Genomic DNA, 16,699 nt, shown 5'->3' on the forward strand with positions numbered 1-16,699 from the left:
AATGGTATTTTTTAAAAATAAATAAGGTGTTAACCTTTGCTATAGGAGGTAAAAATTCCTCTAAAAAAAGGGTAGCCCCGTGCACAAAGTACTTTGACTCACCCAGGATACGGAGAACGATCGTACATTAGGAGTATGATGTAGACAACTTATCCTAATACAAATATTATTGGCTGCTTCCACATATCAAACCCGTAACCTACCGAAATGGAGCAACAAATCTTATTTTTCCAACAAAAAGAATGGAATCATTAAAGGCCCAAATTACACTTCATATAATAAAAATCCAATCTAATTGCTGCAGCAGCCATATGAACAGGAAACCCGTGTCCCACATTTAATATAAAATCAGAATTTTCTTTATCCTCTTATGAATTGACAAATATCTTTAAAGCCGACATTTTGTATTACTATTTCAAGCTAAATAATCATTAGTCAAATAGAGTTTATTTGGTCAATATATGCAACTTAATTGCTAAAAAAAGAAACCGAAACCTTTTTAATCGTTTTTTTTTGACAAAAAACAATTTTGTACTACTTTAAAAAAAAAGTTACATAAATGAGTAAAACGCAGTATTATACTGCGAATTACGTTAACGGAAATTTTGCCGTTAAAGTAATTCACAGTATTGTACTGCGTTTTACTTAAAAATATTTTTTTTTATAAATCGCAGTAATGTACTGCGTTTTACTAAGATATATTTGTAAAACGCAGTATAATAATGCGTTTTACATTAAATAATTGCGTACCAATAAAGAACTGACATAACAATAATTAATTAAATAACCTGTGATAATTAACTATTTTTGTTATGTCAGTTCTTTATTAGTACGCAATTATTTAATGTAAAACGCATTATTATACTGCGTTTTACAAATATATCTTAGTAAAACGCAGTATAGTACTGCGATTTACAAAAAAAATTTTTTTTAAAGTAAAACGCAGTACAATACTGCGAATTGCTTTAACGGCAAAATTTCCGTTAACGTAATTCACAGTATAATACCACATTTTACTCATTTATGTAATTATTTTTTTAAAGTAGTACAAAAGTGTTTTTTGTCAAAAAAAAAAAAAATTTTGATTAAAAAGGTTTCGGACTCAAAAAAATTGACCCCATTTAAGTTTAATCTTGAACCTTCAACTTTCTAAGGTGGATACAAAGTCAACTTTTGTATATCAAATGAATCCATTTTTTTGCTAACAAAAAGAAAAATCCAAGAAACACCCTCATCTCCCTTTAGTGTATTTTTCATTATCTACTTGTTTAGTTGTATATTTTGAGCTGTTCAAGATTACAAATGAACCAAGAAAACAGGTATATTTTGATAATATCATTTAACCTTTGTATATTTTCCTTAATCCTAGGTAAATGTTCTGGTGTTGATCCTCAGTTTGTAGCATGTCAGCCAATAAATTGCAAAAATGGTCCAAAAATAAGTTTTCCATTTTATATTCAAGATGAGCAAGAATCTTATTGTGGATATCCTGGATTTGGGTTAAATTGTAGTGAACAAGGTTTTCCTGTTGTACATATTGCTGCAAATGATTATATAGTTGAAAAGATTTCATATCAAGATCATATTTTTCAGCTGAAAAATTCAGTCTTTAATAGTCCTAGTAGCAATGGTTGTGTTTCTGAGATCAAGAACATCACACTCGATAATCGCCCTTTTAAGTATGTGAATGAATCAAGAATTTATTTGTTGTCGAAGTGTAATGAGTCGATACCCGAGCATCTTTTGAAGCACAAGATTGGTTTTGGTTGTGGTGAAGAAAATAGAAATGAATGGGGTGTTGCTATGTTTGCGGAGGATGAAGGCTTTGAATCTGCATTACAAATGTGCAAAAATCATGTAATGGTACCAGTGGAAATGCTTGGAAATGAGGGAAGTAATCAAGTTCTTGATTATCAATTGATGTTGAGAAGTGGTTTTAGATTGAGTTGGACAGCTAGTAATTGCAGTGAGTGTGCAGAAAGCGGAGGGCGTTGTGGATTTGAAGAAAAACCTTATCAATTCAAATGTTTCTGCACTGACAGGCCTCATTCCGCGAGTTGCAAACCTACCAGTAAGCCTCTCTCTAGTTGTTAATTTCCAGTATAATTATTCAGAATCTTATGCTATGATTAGCACCGCGTTGTAGGTTCTTTTCGTGTGATTACCAAGCGCTTAATAAGTATTGCTTGATGATCTAGGCATCAAGATACAGCTGAATTGGAGATTTGGATTATGCTGTAGATGATTAATGATGTGTAAAAACAACAAAATTTATGCAGCCAAGGAAATATCCTTATAGCAGCTAATAACTTATCTGATTAATGGTGTCTTGTTCTTATTAAACTATGCATTTTGGGGTTTGATCTTTTGTCTTGTTAATCCTTTGGTTACACCAGCAGTATTTTGTTAAGTATATGAGGATACAAATTGAGGACTTCTTTAATTCTTTTCTCAATCTAATAGGCCACTTAATCTCCTTCTTTATTAACAAGTTCAAGTTTACATTTTGAGTACACAATTGTAGAATCAAAAGGTCCTTTAAATGAATAACGCTTGTGATCATCTATTAGTTGAGCTATATCTGAGTTAATTCATGTCCAAGATGCCATCTCGAATGATACATATGAAGAACTAGGCTAATAGTTTGCAAAGATTTATTGAAGTAGGCTAACATGAAGTTGTTAATTCCCTTTGAACTTGTATTCCTTTCCCTGTATGTATCTTCAACAGCTTCTTCACTAAACTCCTCAATGGTACATTTCTGCACTATACAGCATGGAGAGTAAGTACCCTTCTATGGGGTTAAAATCAGTAAAATTGTTTAAGCGCAAGTCTGGAGGATAGTGTAGCAATTCTATATCATGCTCAAAACTTGAGCTTAATCTGTTCAACAGGTTCAATATCTTAAACTCATTCTTCTTTCAAATCCTTGAAAAGATTAGGCTTTTACTTGCTAACTAAGTTGCTCCGATACGGCAGTTTAGGTGCCGCACCCGTGTCGACACGGCACTAGTATGGGTGTGGGTATGGGATCCCTATCGGATCTGGTCAAACAATTTTGGGTACTTTGACCATGACAGACGGAAAAATTCGAGACAAGATACAATTTAATTCCCGAAATCAGAACCAAAATTAGTACAAATTTGAAGAAAATAGCATACTTTATTTAGGATATCAATCCTTTACTTATCTACAACTTGAGAATAAAAAAGAAATCCACACTTTACAAGTTGTACATAAGTAGTGCACAATATTTCTCATAATTTAGATATATTTTTATATTTTTATTTTATTTTGAATTATTTTTAGTCGGATCGCCGCACCTGGATCCATTTCTCCGAATCTTAAAATTTACATTTCAAGGGATCCGACCTCTAGATCTGCACCCGTGTCGGACACCCGCACCCGTGTCCGAGCAACTTTCACTTCAGATCACTTTTAAGTTCTAGCAAGGAGTCAAGAATTGTAATTACACAAAGTAAGAAGCTTCAGAAATGCAGGACAATTGATTGTGTGCCTACACTGTTTCAACCTTTGATCCTATCTTTCTTCCAATGCTATCTAGTTAAATGCATTCTAAATAAGAATCTTTGACTTGCAAAGTTTTCTTTGATGTTGTCAAATGTTCCATGCTATGTATGACTGGGAACATAAGATAATACATGAAAAGTGAGTAGGTGACTGTTTCACTTATTCAATTGCCTGAAGAAAGTTCAAGGTCAAAGAGTGCTAACTTGTCTAAGATTTTGACCTATGGAGTTTTACTTATATAGGGAATTTCTGATGCTTGTTCAACATCTGGCACTAGAGGAGGTCCGTTTCTTACTAACACTTGGATCGTATGGCACATCCCGCGAGCAGTTGCCTACTGATCCAAAGCCAATATTCTTATTCAAAAATGCATGTCCTTGTATATACATTTCTATCCACTGAAACATTTCATATGTTCTCTTTTCTTCCTTGTCAGATGCAGATCATTGCATTTCTGTACTACCTCCTCCATGATTTGTCTGACATTACCTCATTTTCAGGGAAAAATAAGTTGGGATTGATTCTTGGCTCAGGTAAGTTAATGCTATATTGTTATCCCCTACATCTGAGATATGATCATAGTTCCAACATCTTGTTAACTTTCATTTTTGTATTTTTCAGTTTTAGGTGGAGCAGTGTTAATAATCTTGGTGGTCGCCTTCATTGTCTGTCGTTACAAGAACGAACACAAAGGTTGTTTATTCTTCCCATCAAGAAACAAATTTTCTGATCCTTCCTCAAATTATGACTATGAGGGAGGTAGTAATTATGGCATCCCGGTCTTCTCGTACACTGAACTTGAAGAAGCTACTAGTAAATTTGATTCCTCCAGAGAACTAGGAGATGGAGGTTTTGGAACTGTTTATTACGGTAAGAATCTTGAAAGCAAAAATAGATGTTCGAATGACAGGAATAGGTAACTAAATTTATACAGCTTGCTAAATTTGTACATTCCTTACTAGGTAAACTTAAGGATGGGAGAGAAGTTGCAGTGAAGAGACTTTATGAGCACAATTGCAAGAGAATGGAGCAGTTTAAGAATGAAATTGAAATTCTCACTCGCCTAAGGCACCGGAATCTTGTTACCCTTTTCGGTTGCACACCAAAGCATAGCCGTGAACTCCTCCTTGTTTACGAATACATTTCCAATGGAACAGTGGCTGATCACTTGCATGGTGATAGAGCAAAGGACGGATTCCTTGCGTGGCCTATCCGCATGAATATTGCTGTAGAAACTGCTTGTGCGTTGGCTTACCTCCATGCATCTGACATAATACACCGCGATGTGAAGACTAGCAACATACTCCTCGACGAAAATTGTTGTGTAAAAGTTGCAGATTTTGGGCTTTCAAGACTTTTTCCGAATGATGCTACTCATGTCTCAACTGCTCCTCAAGGGACAGCAGGATATGTCGATCCAGAATATCATGAATGTTACCAGCTTACTAATAAAAGTGATGTTTATAGCTTTGGTGTTGTCCTTGTTGAACTTATATCATCAATGCCTGCTGTTGATATTACAAGGCATCGACATGAGATCAATTTGGCTAACTTAGCGATGAAGAAGATTCAAAAATGTGCATTCGATGAGTTGATTGATCCGTCACTGGGATTTACATCAGATGCAGAAGTTAGGAGGATGACTACCTCAGTAGCCGAGCTAGCTTTTCAATGCTTGCAGCTTGAGAAGGACTTCAGACCGTCAATGGATGAAGTACTGGAGACGCTAAAACATATTCAACGCGCTGATGATATCAAAGATGATAAGATAAAGGAAAAGATTGTCAATGAAACTGAAGCTACAAGTGAAAATGTCCCTCCTTCTCCTGCACTCGATAACGTTGTACTGCTGAAGAAGAGGCAAATGCCGCCTTCACCAATTTCTGTAACTGAAAAGTGGCTTAGTAGCTGTGGCAGTAGTAGTATTAGCGGGTGAAACTTTTACACGCTTTGCTTTCATCTAAAAGTACTTGATACAAATATGTACTGAAACACCCATTGCATCATCTGTAAAGGACAACAACAACAACAACATTCCCAGTATTATCTCACACTGTGGGATCTGGGGAGGGTAGTGTGTACGCAGACCTTACCCCTACCTTGTGAGGATAGAGAGGTGGTTTCCAATAGACCCTCGACTCAGGAAAGCATAAGCACCATCATCTGTAAAGGAATCACCAGATTATCTCTTTCTTTGTATGTTTATATTAAGTACAGTTTTTTTGGGGGAAATGGTAACAAGTTTTATATTATTAAAAACACAAAAGGCTGCGTAGGCCATAATTACAAAGTGAAGGAAGCAAAAAGGTATGAACTACCAAAAAGTATCTTCTACCTTATAGAGACTCTAAGTACTTCTAATAGAGACTCAGAATCATCCATATATTCCTGTTTACACCAGAAATAGAACAGTATGGTACAATTTAGTTTTATCTTCTGGATTGAGTTGCTTTTATCTTCAAAACATCTTGAATTCCTCTCCATCCAGACAGTTCACCATATGCAAGCTGGAATTATGCTTAAGCCGTGGAAACAGCTTCTTGCAGAAATGCAGGGTAAGGCTACGTACTAATAGACCCTTGTGGTCCGACCCTTCACCCTTTCTCGGACCCCGCGCATAGTGGGAGCTTAGTGCATCGGGCTGCCCTTTTCTTCTTTTCTGGTCTGTTGATCATTCAACTCTGCCAAAGTTTCCATTGGCATTGTTTCCAACTCAGGCCTATCATTGCTAGAAAGATGTCCCATAATTGTGCAGTCATTTTGCAATTTAGAAACAGATGGCAATCTCAAAATTTTCCACACAAATGGCCATTAGAACACAGTGACATTCCCCTCCTCTTCAGATTTTCTTGAGTTAAACAAGCCTCCTTTGCTACCGGCCAAAGAAAGCATGCCACTTTGTATGGAACGTTTACCTTCCATATGTGCTTCCACAGCCGCTGTTCAAACTATTAAGTACAGTTTCTAATGTAGAGGATTCTAACTAGTGAAATGGAGGTGCTCTCCGCGCTAACTTACAATCATTTCCGTAGACTGTTATGTTCACTGTAGTTTGGCTCGACGTCCAGGAAGGCAAACCTTCATTTTTGTCATTGTCTTCTTCTGCCTTTCTCTTGGTAGAATCAAATCAATCTATAGCTTGACCGTCCTGGAAGCTGAGAATTGGTCCAGATACAATATACCTCTTCATTTAATGAGCTTACGCAATAGACCTTTGTTGTCCGTCCCTTCCCAGACCCCGCGCATAGCGAGAGCTTAGTGCACCGGGATTGCCCTTTTTTACACATTTACCATGTTATCTTAGCTTTGAGGTTGCTTATAATGAATATCATCCTCTTTACTCAAGACATTTGACAGAAAATATATAGTATATGGAATGCTTATAACTAAGTATGGTATGTGCATAAACAGTCAGTAATCCTTGCATATTAATTAAAAAGATATATGTCGTATATTCACAGGTTCAATAAGTTTTTTCCAGATTAGTTGATAACAGAATATCTGCCCTTCCGGATAGGAGTAAGGCTGCGTACATTCTACCATCTTCAGACCCCACTTGTGGGATTGCACTGGCTTGTTGTTGTTGTGGATAATAGAATACCTTTACAGTTCACTAGAAAATGACCTGTAATTGATATACATACCAACTTCCCTTTGTTTCATGGAAATATGATGTGAGCCAAAATACTTACCTTCAGCTTCAGAAGGAAGATACATGCTTATTAGACTGCTTAAAATAGACAAAATGAAGCAGAAAAATCTCTTAGATTAAGAGTCAACAAGTCAAGTCTTTACATTATAGTCAATGAGGAAGAAAAGTGGAAAATTCTTCCATCTTGTCCCTCACTTGATTCTTGTTTGCTTTCCTCAAAGTCTTTGTAAAAAAATTCCAAGTCAACTGATAGAAAAATTAAACCAGATAACTAGGTTAATATTGCAGAAGAAACCATTAACATCCTTCTTTTCTTGTTTTCTTGCTTTTTGAGACCATATAGGAGTAGATAGTATGGCTTCTACTTTCTTGTTTTTGTGTTGTTTACTGATCTTTAACCTATCTCAACTACAAGGTAACTCCAAATCCAACTGCACCGAGGAATTCGAGTGCGGAAATCTTGGAGTTATGAAGTTTCCTTTCACAAATTCTAGCAACCCCGAGTGCGGATTATACAAGTTTGATTGTCAGGCTAAACCATATCCAAAGATTGAATTTGGTAAACACAAGTATGATGCTTTAGTGAAGAAGAGTGATTTTTTCCTTCTTTCAGATCCTGAGTTTCAGAACTACTTAGAAAAAAATAGTTGCAAGTCTTTTGACAAAAAATTCTTATTTCCAAACTCCCCTTTGATTTCTTTCCAAATTATTCCTAACTTAACTTTGTACAGATGCAACCATAGTCAGGACATCATGCAAAAGAAAACTGATGCCCTTTTTCATGATTTTGAGAAATACAGTGAGTGTAAAGATTTCAATGTCTATTATCATCATCCCATTAAAACATTGGGAAATTCTAGTCATAAGATAAGTGGCAAACTTCCAGATCACTGTTCAATTGTACAATTGCCAATTCCTTTGCCTACACCATCAAAACCATATGCTAGTAACTTGTTTGAACTGTTGACTTCTAATATTCTTCTAGAATGGGAGTTGTCTAAAGATTGTCATCACTGTCTTGACAAAGGAGGGAAATGCCTGATCGGTCGCGAACACAAATTTCATTGTTCCAAAGGTATAAGCAACTGAAACTTACTATTGTATCAACCCAACTTTGGTGGTAAAAAATTCTTGTTTTGCTTGTTTTCTATTGAGGTTTGCCTAAAATAGCTGTTCTTTTTCTTTTACTGCAGGAAAAAGAGGAAAAAGTAAGCTGAGAATGCTTCTGGCTGCAGGTAATTATCTGTGAACAGCAACAAACCCAGTGTAATCCCATAGGTGGGGTCTGGGGAGGTTAGTGTGTATGCAGACCTTACCCCTACCTTATAAAGATAGAGAGGCTGTTTTCGATAGACCCTTGGCTCAAGAAACAGTGAAAATAAAGCAACCAAGCAACAAACAATAGTAACAACAATGTAATATGGTAACGGACACAAATGACACATCAAGTAATAATAAAGAACCATGAATAAGAAAATACAAGAATAGTACTAGTGCTACTGGTAAACCTAGGTAATAGTATGTTATTAACAATATTTGTTGCCAATAACCACATTTGTAGTTTAGAATTAGTATATTTCAAAAGAATCAGATTTTGATTACTGTATCTTCTGTTTTCTAGTTTTTGGTGGAGTAGGTTTGATCCTAGTATCTTCCATTATCATCCTCTCTATCTGGCGTCGCAAGAGAGGGAAGAGTGGTTCTACACAATTTCGTCGGGAGCTTGAGGTAGAGAGCAGATATTTTGGATTTCAGGTTCCAGTTTTTTCCTATGCTGAACTTAAAGAAGCCACCAACAATTTTGATCCCTCTAATGAGCTTGGAGATGGAGGTTTTGGAACTGTATATTATGGTAAGTATAGCTTTAAATATAAGAATTATGTTAAAAAGAAAAAACTCAGTATCTCATTGTTGTTGCATGTTATATTTAGGAAAACTATATGATGGAAGAGAAGTTGCAGTAAAATGCCTATATGAGCACAACTGCAAGAGAATGCAACAGTTCATAAATGAAATCGAAATCCTTACTCGTTTGAGGCACCAAAATCTTGTGTCTCTTTATGGCTGCACATCAAGACGAAGCCGTGAACTTCTCCTTGTTTATGAATACATTCCTAATGGAACAGTTGCTGATCATCTCAACGGTGAAGGAGCAGAAGAGGGATTGCTCACGTGGCCAATCCGTATGAGTATTGCAGTAGAAACAGCCAGTGCATTGGCCTACCTCCATGCTTCTGATGTGATACATCGCGATGTCAAGACTAATAACATTCTTCTTGACGATAACTTTCGTGTCAAAGTTGCAGATTTTGGGCTGTCAAGACTTTTTCCTAACGACGTTTCTCACATATCCACTGCTCCTCAAGGGACACCAGGATACGTCGATCCTGAGTATCATGAATGTTATCAACTTACTGACAAAAGTGACGTTTATAGTTTCGGGGTTGTCCTTATCGAGCTGATATCATCAATGCCAGCTGTGGACATAACTAGGCATAAGCATGAGATCAATTTGGCTAACTTGGCGATAAACAGGATACAAAGATGTGCATTTAATGAACTGATTGATCCATCTCTCGGGTTTACATCAGATACACTTGTTAAGAGAATGACTATCTCTGTCGCAAAGCTAGCTTTTCGATGCTTGCAACTTGAGAAAGATATCAGGCCAACAATGGATGAAGTATTGGACATTTTGAGAAATATTCAGAGTGGAAAATTCCAAAATGAGAAGACATTTGAGACTAGTGCCAGTTTTAACTTAATCAAGTCTAAGAGTGTTAATATCCCTCCTTTTTCGCCTGAATCAGATGAAGTTGCACTGCTCAAGAAAGTTAAGTTCTTAAGTCCATCAGTTACTAATAGTGAGATATGGATTAGTGGCTCTACTACAACCAGCACAAGTGAGTGAGTAACTTAAGAATTTACAAAAGAATGTATTTTCAGACTTCAGAATCTACTATAGGTAATGTACATATAATAAAAAGGTTATGCATCTTTTGCTTTTCAACTGTCAATGTTCCTGAAATTATTTCCTTTCTAAAACATCAATGTGTTTTTGGTCTTGTTCCTGTGCCTTAACACAAGCTACTGGCTTCCAAGTTAAAAGTTGGAAAAACTGAGGAAAATGTTGGGATCGATGTTGCGGCCAAACGCACATGCAAGTATACGCGGTCGTTAAATAATAAAGTGACTAAAAACCGGATGTCGAACCCACGAGGACTTGTGATTAACTATTAACTAAATTAGACTATCCTAATTATCTAAACAAGAATTAAACCTAGAAATATTCGATTCTAAACTAATCAAAATAAATGGTGAACTCTGAACAAAAGGATATCACATTTATGTTATCAATGTGATGAAAACGATCTAGGATTATGAGATATCTAACAATCATATTGTATTCTTCAATTGAATTGACTAATTAATTTATCTGATTTATTGGTTGATAGGGTTAGTATTGCTCATAAGAATCTGTCGAGTTCTTACTCGCGTATTCAAGCTAACCTAACGCCTATATATCTATGGAGTTAGAATCAACAAGAACACATTAATAATTCCTGTAAATTAACCAAGCAAGACAATTAGGTATATGTCTATCCTAACCGCGAATCCATTCCCCGATACCCAGGTTCAAGAACTTGCTCTACTCAACTATAAGCAATCTAGAATTCTCACTTTCGAGTTCAATTCTAGATTCGTAGATAATATTTAATTGGTGATCAAGCAATCAAATAATTAAGCGCAAGATTGAATAAATAAACCAATATGATAAACTAAGAAAGCAAAATCAATATCCGAATAACAATAGTCATGAAAGAACCATAACCCTAGAACGTGAAGTTTGACTCCACATAGATATGGTAGCAAAACAATAAATCATACAAAAAAACATAAAAATTACTAAGTTTGGTAGAAGAAAAGATAAAGCCCGGCCTCCACGGCGGCTCTATGCTTGTGTTTTCCTCTCAAAAACGTTCTCCCCTCTCAAAATAGGTTTAGGTTAACTTTTATATGAGTTGGGGACGTCTTGGGGCCAAAATAACCAAGTTCTAGTCGGAATAGGACAACTTCACGTTCCGAGCGTCCAGGGCAGCATGGGGCGCTGGCCCTGGCGCCCAAAATATTTTGCTTGTGTAAATTGCGCCACAGCTAGCACCCCACGCTGGCCGTGGCCCTCAAATTTTATTTTTTGCTTTTTCTTCCCAATTTCGTTCTAATTCGCGCCATTTCGTTCCAAATTGCATCCGAATAATTCCTACACATAGAAATACCACAAATGAGCACAAATCATCATATTATACATCCGAAATCTATAAGTTATGAGCATAATGTGAGGCCGTACATATCAAAATATGCATACATTAAGCCAAACATCAATCGAAAATAACAAGGCGTCATGCGAAAGCAAACAAAGCAAACATTAGCGACGATAAATCAATAAACACAGTGGAATCCCACTAGTAAGGTCTGAGGAGGGTAGTGTGTACGTAGACCTTACCCCTACTTTATGAGGATAGAGAAGTTGTTTTCGATAGATCCTCGGCTCAAGAATAGTGAGTTACAAATTCTCTTACGAGGGAGCAATAAAAAGTAAGGGGAAAAAAGCAACCATCAAATTTGTTCTTAGTGGCCTTAGTTAAACTCAAACTTGGTTATTTATAACAGGAGAAATTCCTTAGATATAGTAGGCTAGATTCATCAAAAGACCAAAAATAAGGAGACAACAAATCATTCTCTCAATCAACGTTGGACATTTTAACATTTTTGCATGTCAAGGGATTGAGTTAGAACATGTACAGTAGATGGATCCAACATTGGGTTAACTGAAAATAGATATGAGCCTGACTCTAATACCATATTAAATAAAATGGACATAGGATTAACTCAATCGAAAAAAACTAAACTTGTGATATGAGGATTACCTAAGATCATATAAGTAGATGCCGGAAGTAGGATTTTCACCAAGAGGATTCCAAAAAATAAAAAAAGTAAACACGCAAAGAAGCTAAGTGGATTCAATACCTACTATTATACATGAAAAAAATTAACCTTATATATCCAATGTAATTTTTGATGAAAGAAAATGATGGGTGTCACACTTCCTTCTTACCACCCCCGGAAGGGGTATAAGGGAGTTTTTTCCAACTTAAAGTGACAATCGAAACGAGATTTATTTATTTAATGATTCAGAGTCGCCGCTTGAAATAATTTATGGTGTCCCAAGTCACCAGTTCAAATTCCAAATCGAGAAAAAGATTGACTCTGTTCTATATAGTCCGCGAACATAGAAATCTGAGTAAGGAATTCTGTTAACCCGGGAGAAGGTATTAGGCATTCCCGAGTTCCGTGGTTTTAGCACGGTCGCTCAACTGCTATTATTGGCCTATTATCTGATTTTTTATACATGTTTTAACCTATGGTTCAATTTTAACTTTAACCGCTTTATTTAATTAATTTTTAGGAAAAAATTCAACGTCATCTAAAACACGTCTTGAACCACGTCACATAAATGCACCGACGGTCCACGACATATTTTATCTAAAATTGTTGGAATTGGGATTTGGGTCACATAAATGCGCACCCGAGTTGAGGAAATTAGTTTTTTAAAATAACGCGCCTAAAGCAACTATGCACTTCAACTTTGCGAGGGCCATGAGAAATGAATAATGGCACACCTCGATTCTAATTTCAAAGGATTGTACTCAAGCTACGGATGTTCATAATTATTTTTCTAAAGCTAATTTAAGATTATTGTGAGGCCAAGAGTTATAAATTCTTCTGACTTAGCACCACTCATGGCCTATTCTTATTCCTTGCCAAGAAAGAAACAACTCCAATTTTTCATCTACTCGATTAAAAGCATTTATTCAAGAACCCAATACTACATGCATCGCAATCGAAATAAAACTAGTTAAAACAATTTAAAGGAAAACTAAGACATGCTACTCAAACAACATAGAATAACAAATCAACCACCACGCGCACCAAGCTATCATAACAAAACGAAACGAGAATGAAAATTGAGAAATCGACCTTTTATTGATGAACCAAGCTGAAAATTACAAATCAGTCGGGCTAAACAAGCAACAATCCTTGGACCGAAACACCGAAATTAATAAACCAGAACCTCGAATCGACATCGAAAAGCTCGAAACCCAAATCGACCTCAGCTAAAGATACGACAAGACTCTTGGGAAATCTTGAAATCGAAACCAAAAAGAATCTCGAGACCTCAAAAAAAATGCGAGTATGTGTATTCAGAATCTTGTGACCTTATTTTCTGTCACCCCGTCACTCTCAAGTATGTGTATATGTATGGAGGAAAAAATCAGAAATGTCCAAAATAAAGTAAAGAAGAAACATTGTCGCTGCTTTTCCTTTTAAATACCAAACCAAGATCCTTTGTAATATATGCCAAAATTATCTATGGCAGTAGGCTAATTATTCCCCTAATTCCTTAATCTCTATTAATTCAATCTTCATGTATGACAACTTTCAATCTCTGGCTCGGTACATTCACTGTCAGCAACATCTTAGACTTCCGATTTCTCTTGAAGTTCAGTGATTATTTTATATTTTTTGAGTTTTCAATTGAGTTTCCTTCAATGGTGTGCGGCTCATTTTTTTGAGAGGCGAGGGATCTGTTCTTACCTCAAGGATTTAGGACTTGAAAACTTAAGGGTAGGGTTTTATAATTGGGTATTTTATATGGAAGTGGAAATGACGATGACTATTAGATTAGAAGTAAATAGATGACTAAGATTAAATCTTGCACTTAAAGGGTTTAATGGGTTAGGAAGAATGAGCTAAGGGTAATTGAGTTGGACCATGTCTTTTTGTGTCTCAATTTTGGGCTAAGAATACTCCAAAAATTATTATTTAAAACCATAGCTAAATTCCCTTAATATAAGATAACTATACTACATGATGCAAAAATAAATTCAAATTAATTAAACTAAACTATATTAAAATATGAAACTATTACATTTTTCTTTGTATTTTTCATGATTATATAAAGATAAAAATAAGGTACTATTTTTTGTATTTTTTTTACTTTATGAAAGGTACATAAAATAAATATTTTTTGTAATTTTTATTTTCTTGTAATAAAATATGTAAAAGAGTAAAAATGAGTTGAAATAGCTATATCAGACCTAAATTAAATATTTACGTGCTAAAATATGAAAAATCTTGGGGAGGGTCAAAAATCACATGTCTACAATGGGTAGTCAAAGAAACCTACTACCAACAGAATGCGACAGTGCGTACTGCTACTACTACTACTACCGGCATGAACAATCTAGACCACCTACCTTATTATCCTAATCTTCGAACTCTACATCTTTCTATCAAGGGTTATGTCATCGGTTAGCTGAAGCTCCGCCATGTCTTGCCTAATGACCTTTCCCCACTTTTTCTTCTGCTTACCTCTACCTCTTCGTAGACCTCCGATGTCAACCTTTCACACCTCCTCACCGGGACATTTGTGCTCCTCCTATTCACATGTCCAACCCACCTAAGCCTCGTTTTCCGCATCTTGTCCTCAATAGGGGCTACATCCACCTTGTCGCGAATAACCTCATTCCTGATCCTATCTAGCTTGGTGTGCCCGCACATCCATCTGAACATCCTCATCTCTGCTACCTTCATCTTCTGGACATGAATGATCTTCACAGGCCAACACTCAGGCCCATACAACATAGTCGACTTGACCACCATTCTGTAGAACTTACCTTTAAGTTTTGGTGGCACCTTCTTGTCACACAAAACACCAGAAGCGAGTCTCCATTTCATCCATCCAGCCCCAATACGATGTGTGACATCTTTATCAATCACCCCATCCCCCTGAATATTAGACCCAAGGTACTTAAAACTTCTTCTCCTAGGAATGATTTACGAGTCCAGCCTTACCTCTTCTTCCCCTCCCTGAGTCTTACTACTGAACTTACACTCCAAGTATTCTGTCTGGGTCCTGCTCAGTTTGAAACTTTTAGACTCCATGGTCTGCCTCCACACCTCTAACCCCGCATTCACACTGCCTCGCATCTTGTCAATCAATACAATATCATCTGCAAATAACATACACCACTGCACCTCTCCTTGGATGTGGCGTGTCAGAACGTCCATCGCTAGGGCAAACAAAAAAGGGCTGAGCCGACCCCTGGTGCAACCTTATCATGACCGAAAAATGGTCTGAGTCCCCTCCTATCATCCTCACTTGGATCTTTGTTCTATCATACATGTCCTTAATCACCTTAATGCAGGAACACCTCTAGCCTCCAAACATCTCCACAAAACCTCCATTGGGACTTTATTGTAAGCCTTTTCTAAGGCGATGAACACGATATGCAAGTCCATCTTCCGCTCTCTATACTGCTCTATCAAAATCCTAATAAGGTGAATGGCCTCTGTAGTTGAGCGCCCCGGCATAAATCCAAATTGGTTCTTGGAAATAGCCACACTCCTCCTCACCCTTAGCTCCACTACCCTCTCCTAGACTTTCATAGTATGGCTAAGCAGCTTGATTCCCCGATAGTTATTGCAATTTTGAATATCACCCTTGTTCTTGTATAAAGGAACCATTGTGCTCCACCTCCACTCCTCGGACATCTTTTTCGTTCTAAAAATGACACTAAATAACCCAGTGAGCCACTCCAAGCCGACCTTGCCCGTACTCTTCCAAAACTCCACAGGGATTTCATCCGGCCCGGTCGCTTTGCCTTTGCTCATCTTACGCATAGCCCTCTCAACCTCCTCAACTCTAATCTGCCTACAATACCCAAAGTCGCAATGAATCCCGGAGAGTTCTAAATCACCCAGTACAATTTTCCTGTCCCCCTCCTCGTTCAAGAGACTATGGAAGTAGGTCTGCCATCTCCGACGGATAAGCCCCTCGTCCAACAAAACTCTACCTTCTTCGTCCTTGATGCACTTCACTTGATCCAAGTCACTTGATCCAAGTCACGAGCCTTCCTTTCTCCCACCTCGGCTAACCTGAACAACCTCTTATCTCCACCTCAGCCCACGAGTTCTTCAAACAAACGACCAAAAGTTGCAGTCTTGGCCACCGTAACTGCTAATTTCGCCTCTTTCGTAACTAACTTATATTGCTCCTTATTCACCCTTCTCTCCTCCTTATCTACATTTTGTACTTGCATTCATTAGTTTTGTGGACAAAAAACCTGATGCTACAAGCTCCATTTAGCAGTCAAGTCACTAGAAACTTGAAAGTAATGAGACATTTTGACGTATATTATGCTTCTAAAAGAATCCACACAAATATCACGGATACATAAATACTACTACTTCTATTTTAATTTATATGACGTAGTTTACTTGGCACGAAGTCAACAAAAAAGGAAGATTTTTGAAATTTATGATCGTAGACATGCCATAACATTGTCCGGCTATAAGATTATTGAAGCTTAGTCTTAACCATATTCAATAAGGATAAAATGTGAAGTTCAAAATTAAATTGTCCCAAATATAAAGATGTGTCAATCTTTTCTA

At 36.8% G+C, this 16,699-nt stretch overlaps 2 protein-coding genes across 2 annotated transcripts; both read left to right on the forward strand.

The window, feature by feature from the left end:
- The first annotated feature begins 1,152 nt into the window (after positions 1-1,152).
- On the forward strand, positions 1,153-5,763 carry LOC107803081 (LEAF RUST 10 DISEASE-RESISTANCE LOCUS RECEPTOR-LIKE PROTEIN KINASE-like 1.2). The gene is made up of 4 exons (XM_016626688.2): positions 1,153-2,071; positions 4,032-4,064; positions 4,153-4,401; positions 4,494-5,763. Exons 1-4 carry the CDS (start codon positions 1,303-1,305, stop codon positions 5,465-5,467), a joined length of 2,025 nt encoding a protein of 674 aa, XP_016482174.2. The 5' UTR covers positions 1,153-1,302; the 3' UTR covers positions 5,468-5,763.
- A 1,435-nt stretch (positions 5,764-7,198) lies between these two features.
- On the forward strand, positions 7,199-10,247 carry LOC107803082 (LEAF RUST 10 DISEASE-RESISTANCE LOCUS RECEPTOR-LIKE PROTEIN KINASE-like 1.1). The gene is made up of 4 exons (XM_016626689.2): positions 7,199-8,258; positions 8,377-8,418; positions 8,805-9,035; positions 9,115-10,247. Exons 1-4 carry the CDS (start codon positions 7,538-7,540, stop codon positions 10,092-10,094), a joined length of 1,974 nt encoding a protein of 657 aa, XP_016482175.2. The 5' UTR covers positions 7,199-7,537; the 3' UTR covers positions 10,095-10,247.
- Positions 10,248-16,699: the final 6,452 nt, after the last annotated feature.

Source organism: Nicotiana tabacum, chromosome 20, assembly GCF_000715075.1.
Source record: "Nicotiana tabacum cultivar K326 chromosome 20, ASM71507v2, whole genome shotgun sequence".
Classification (NCBI taxonomy): domain Eukaryota; kingdom Viridiplantae; phylum Streptophyta; class Magnoliopsida; order Solanales; family Solanaceae; genus Nicotiana; species Nicotiana tabacum.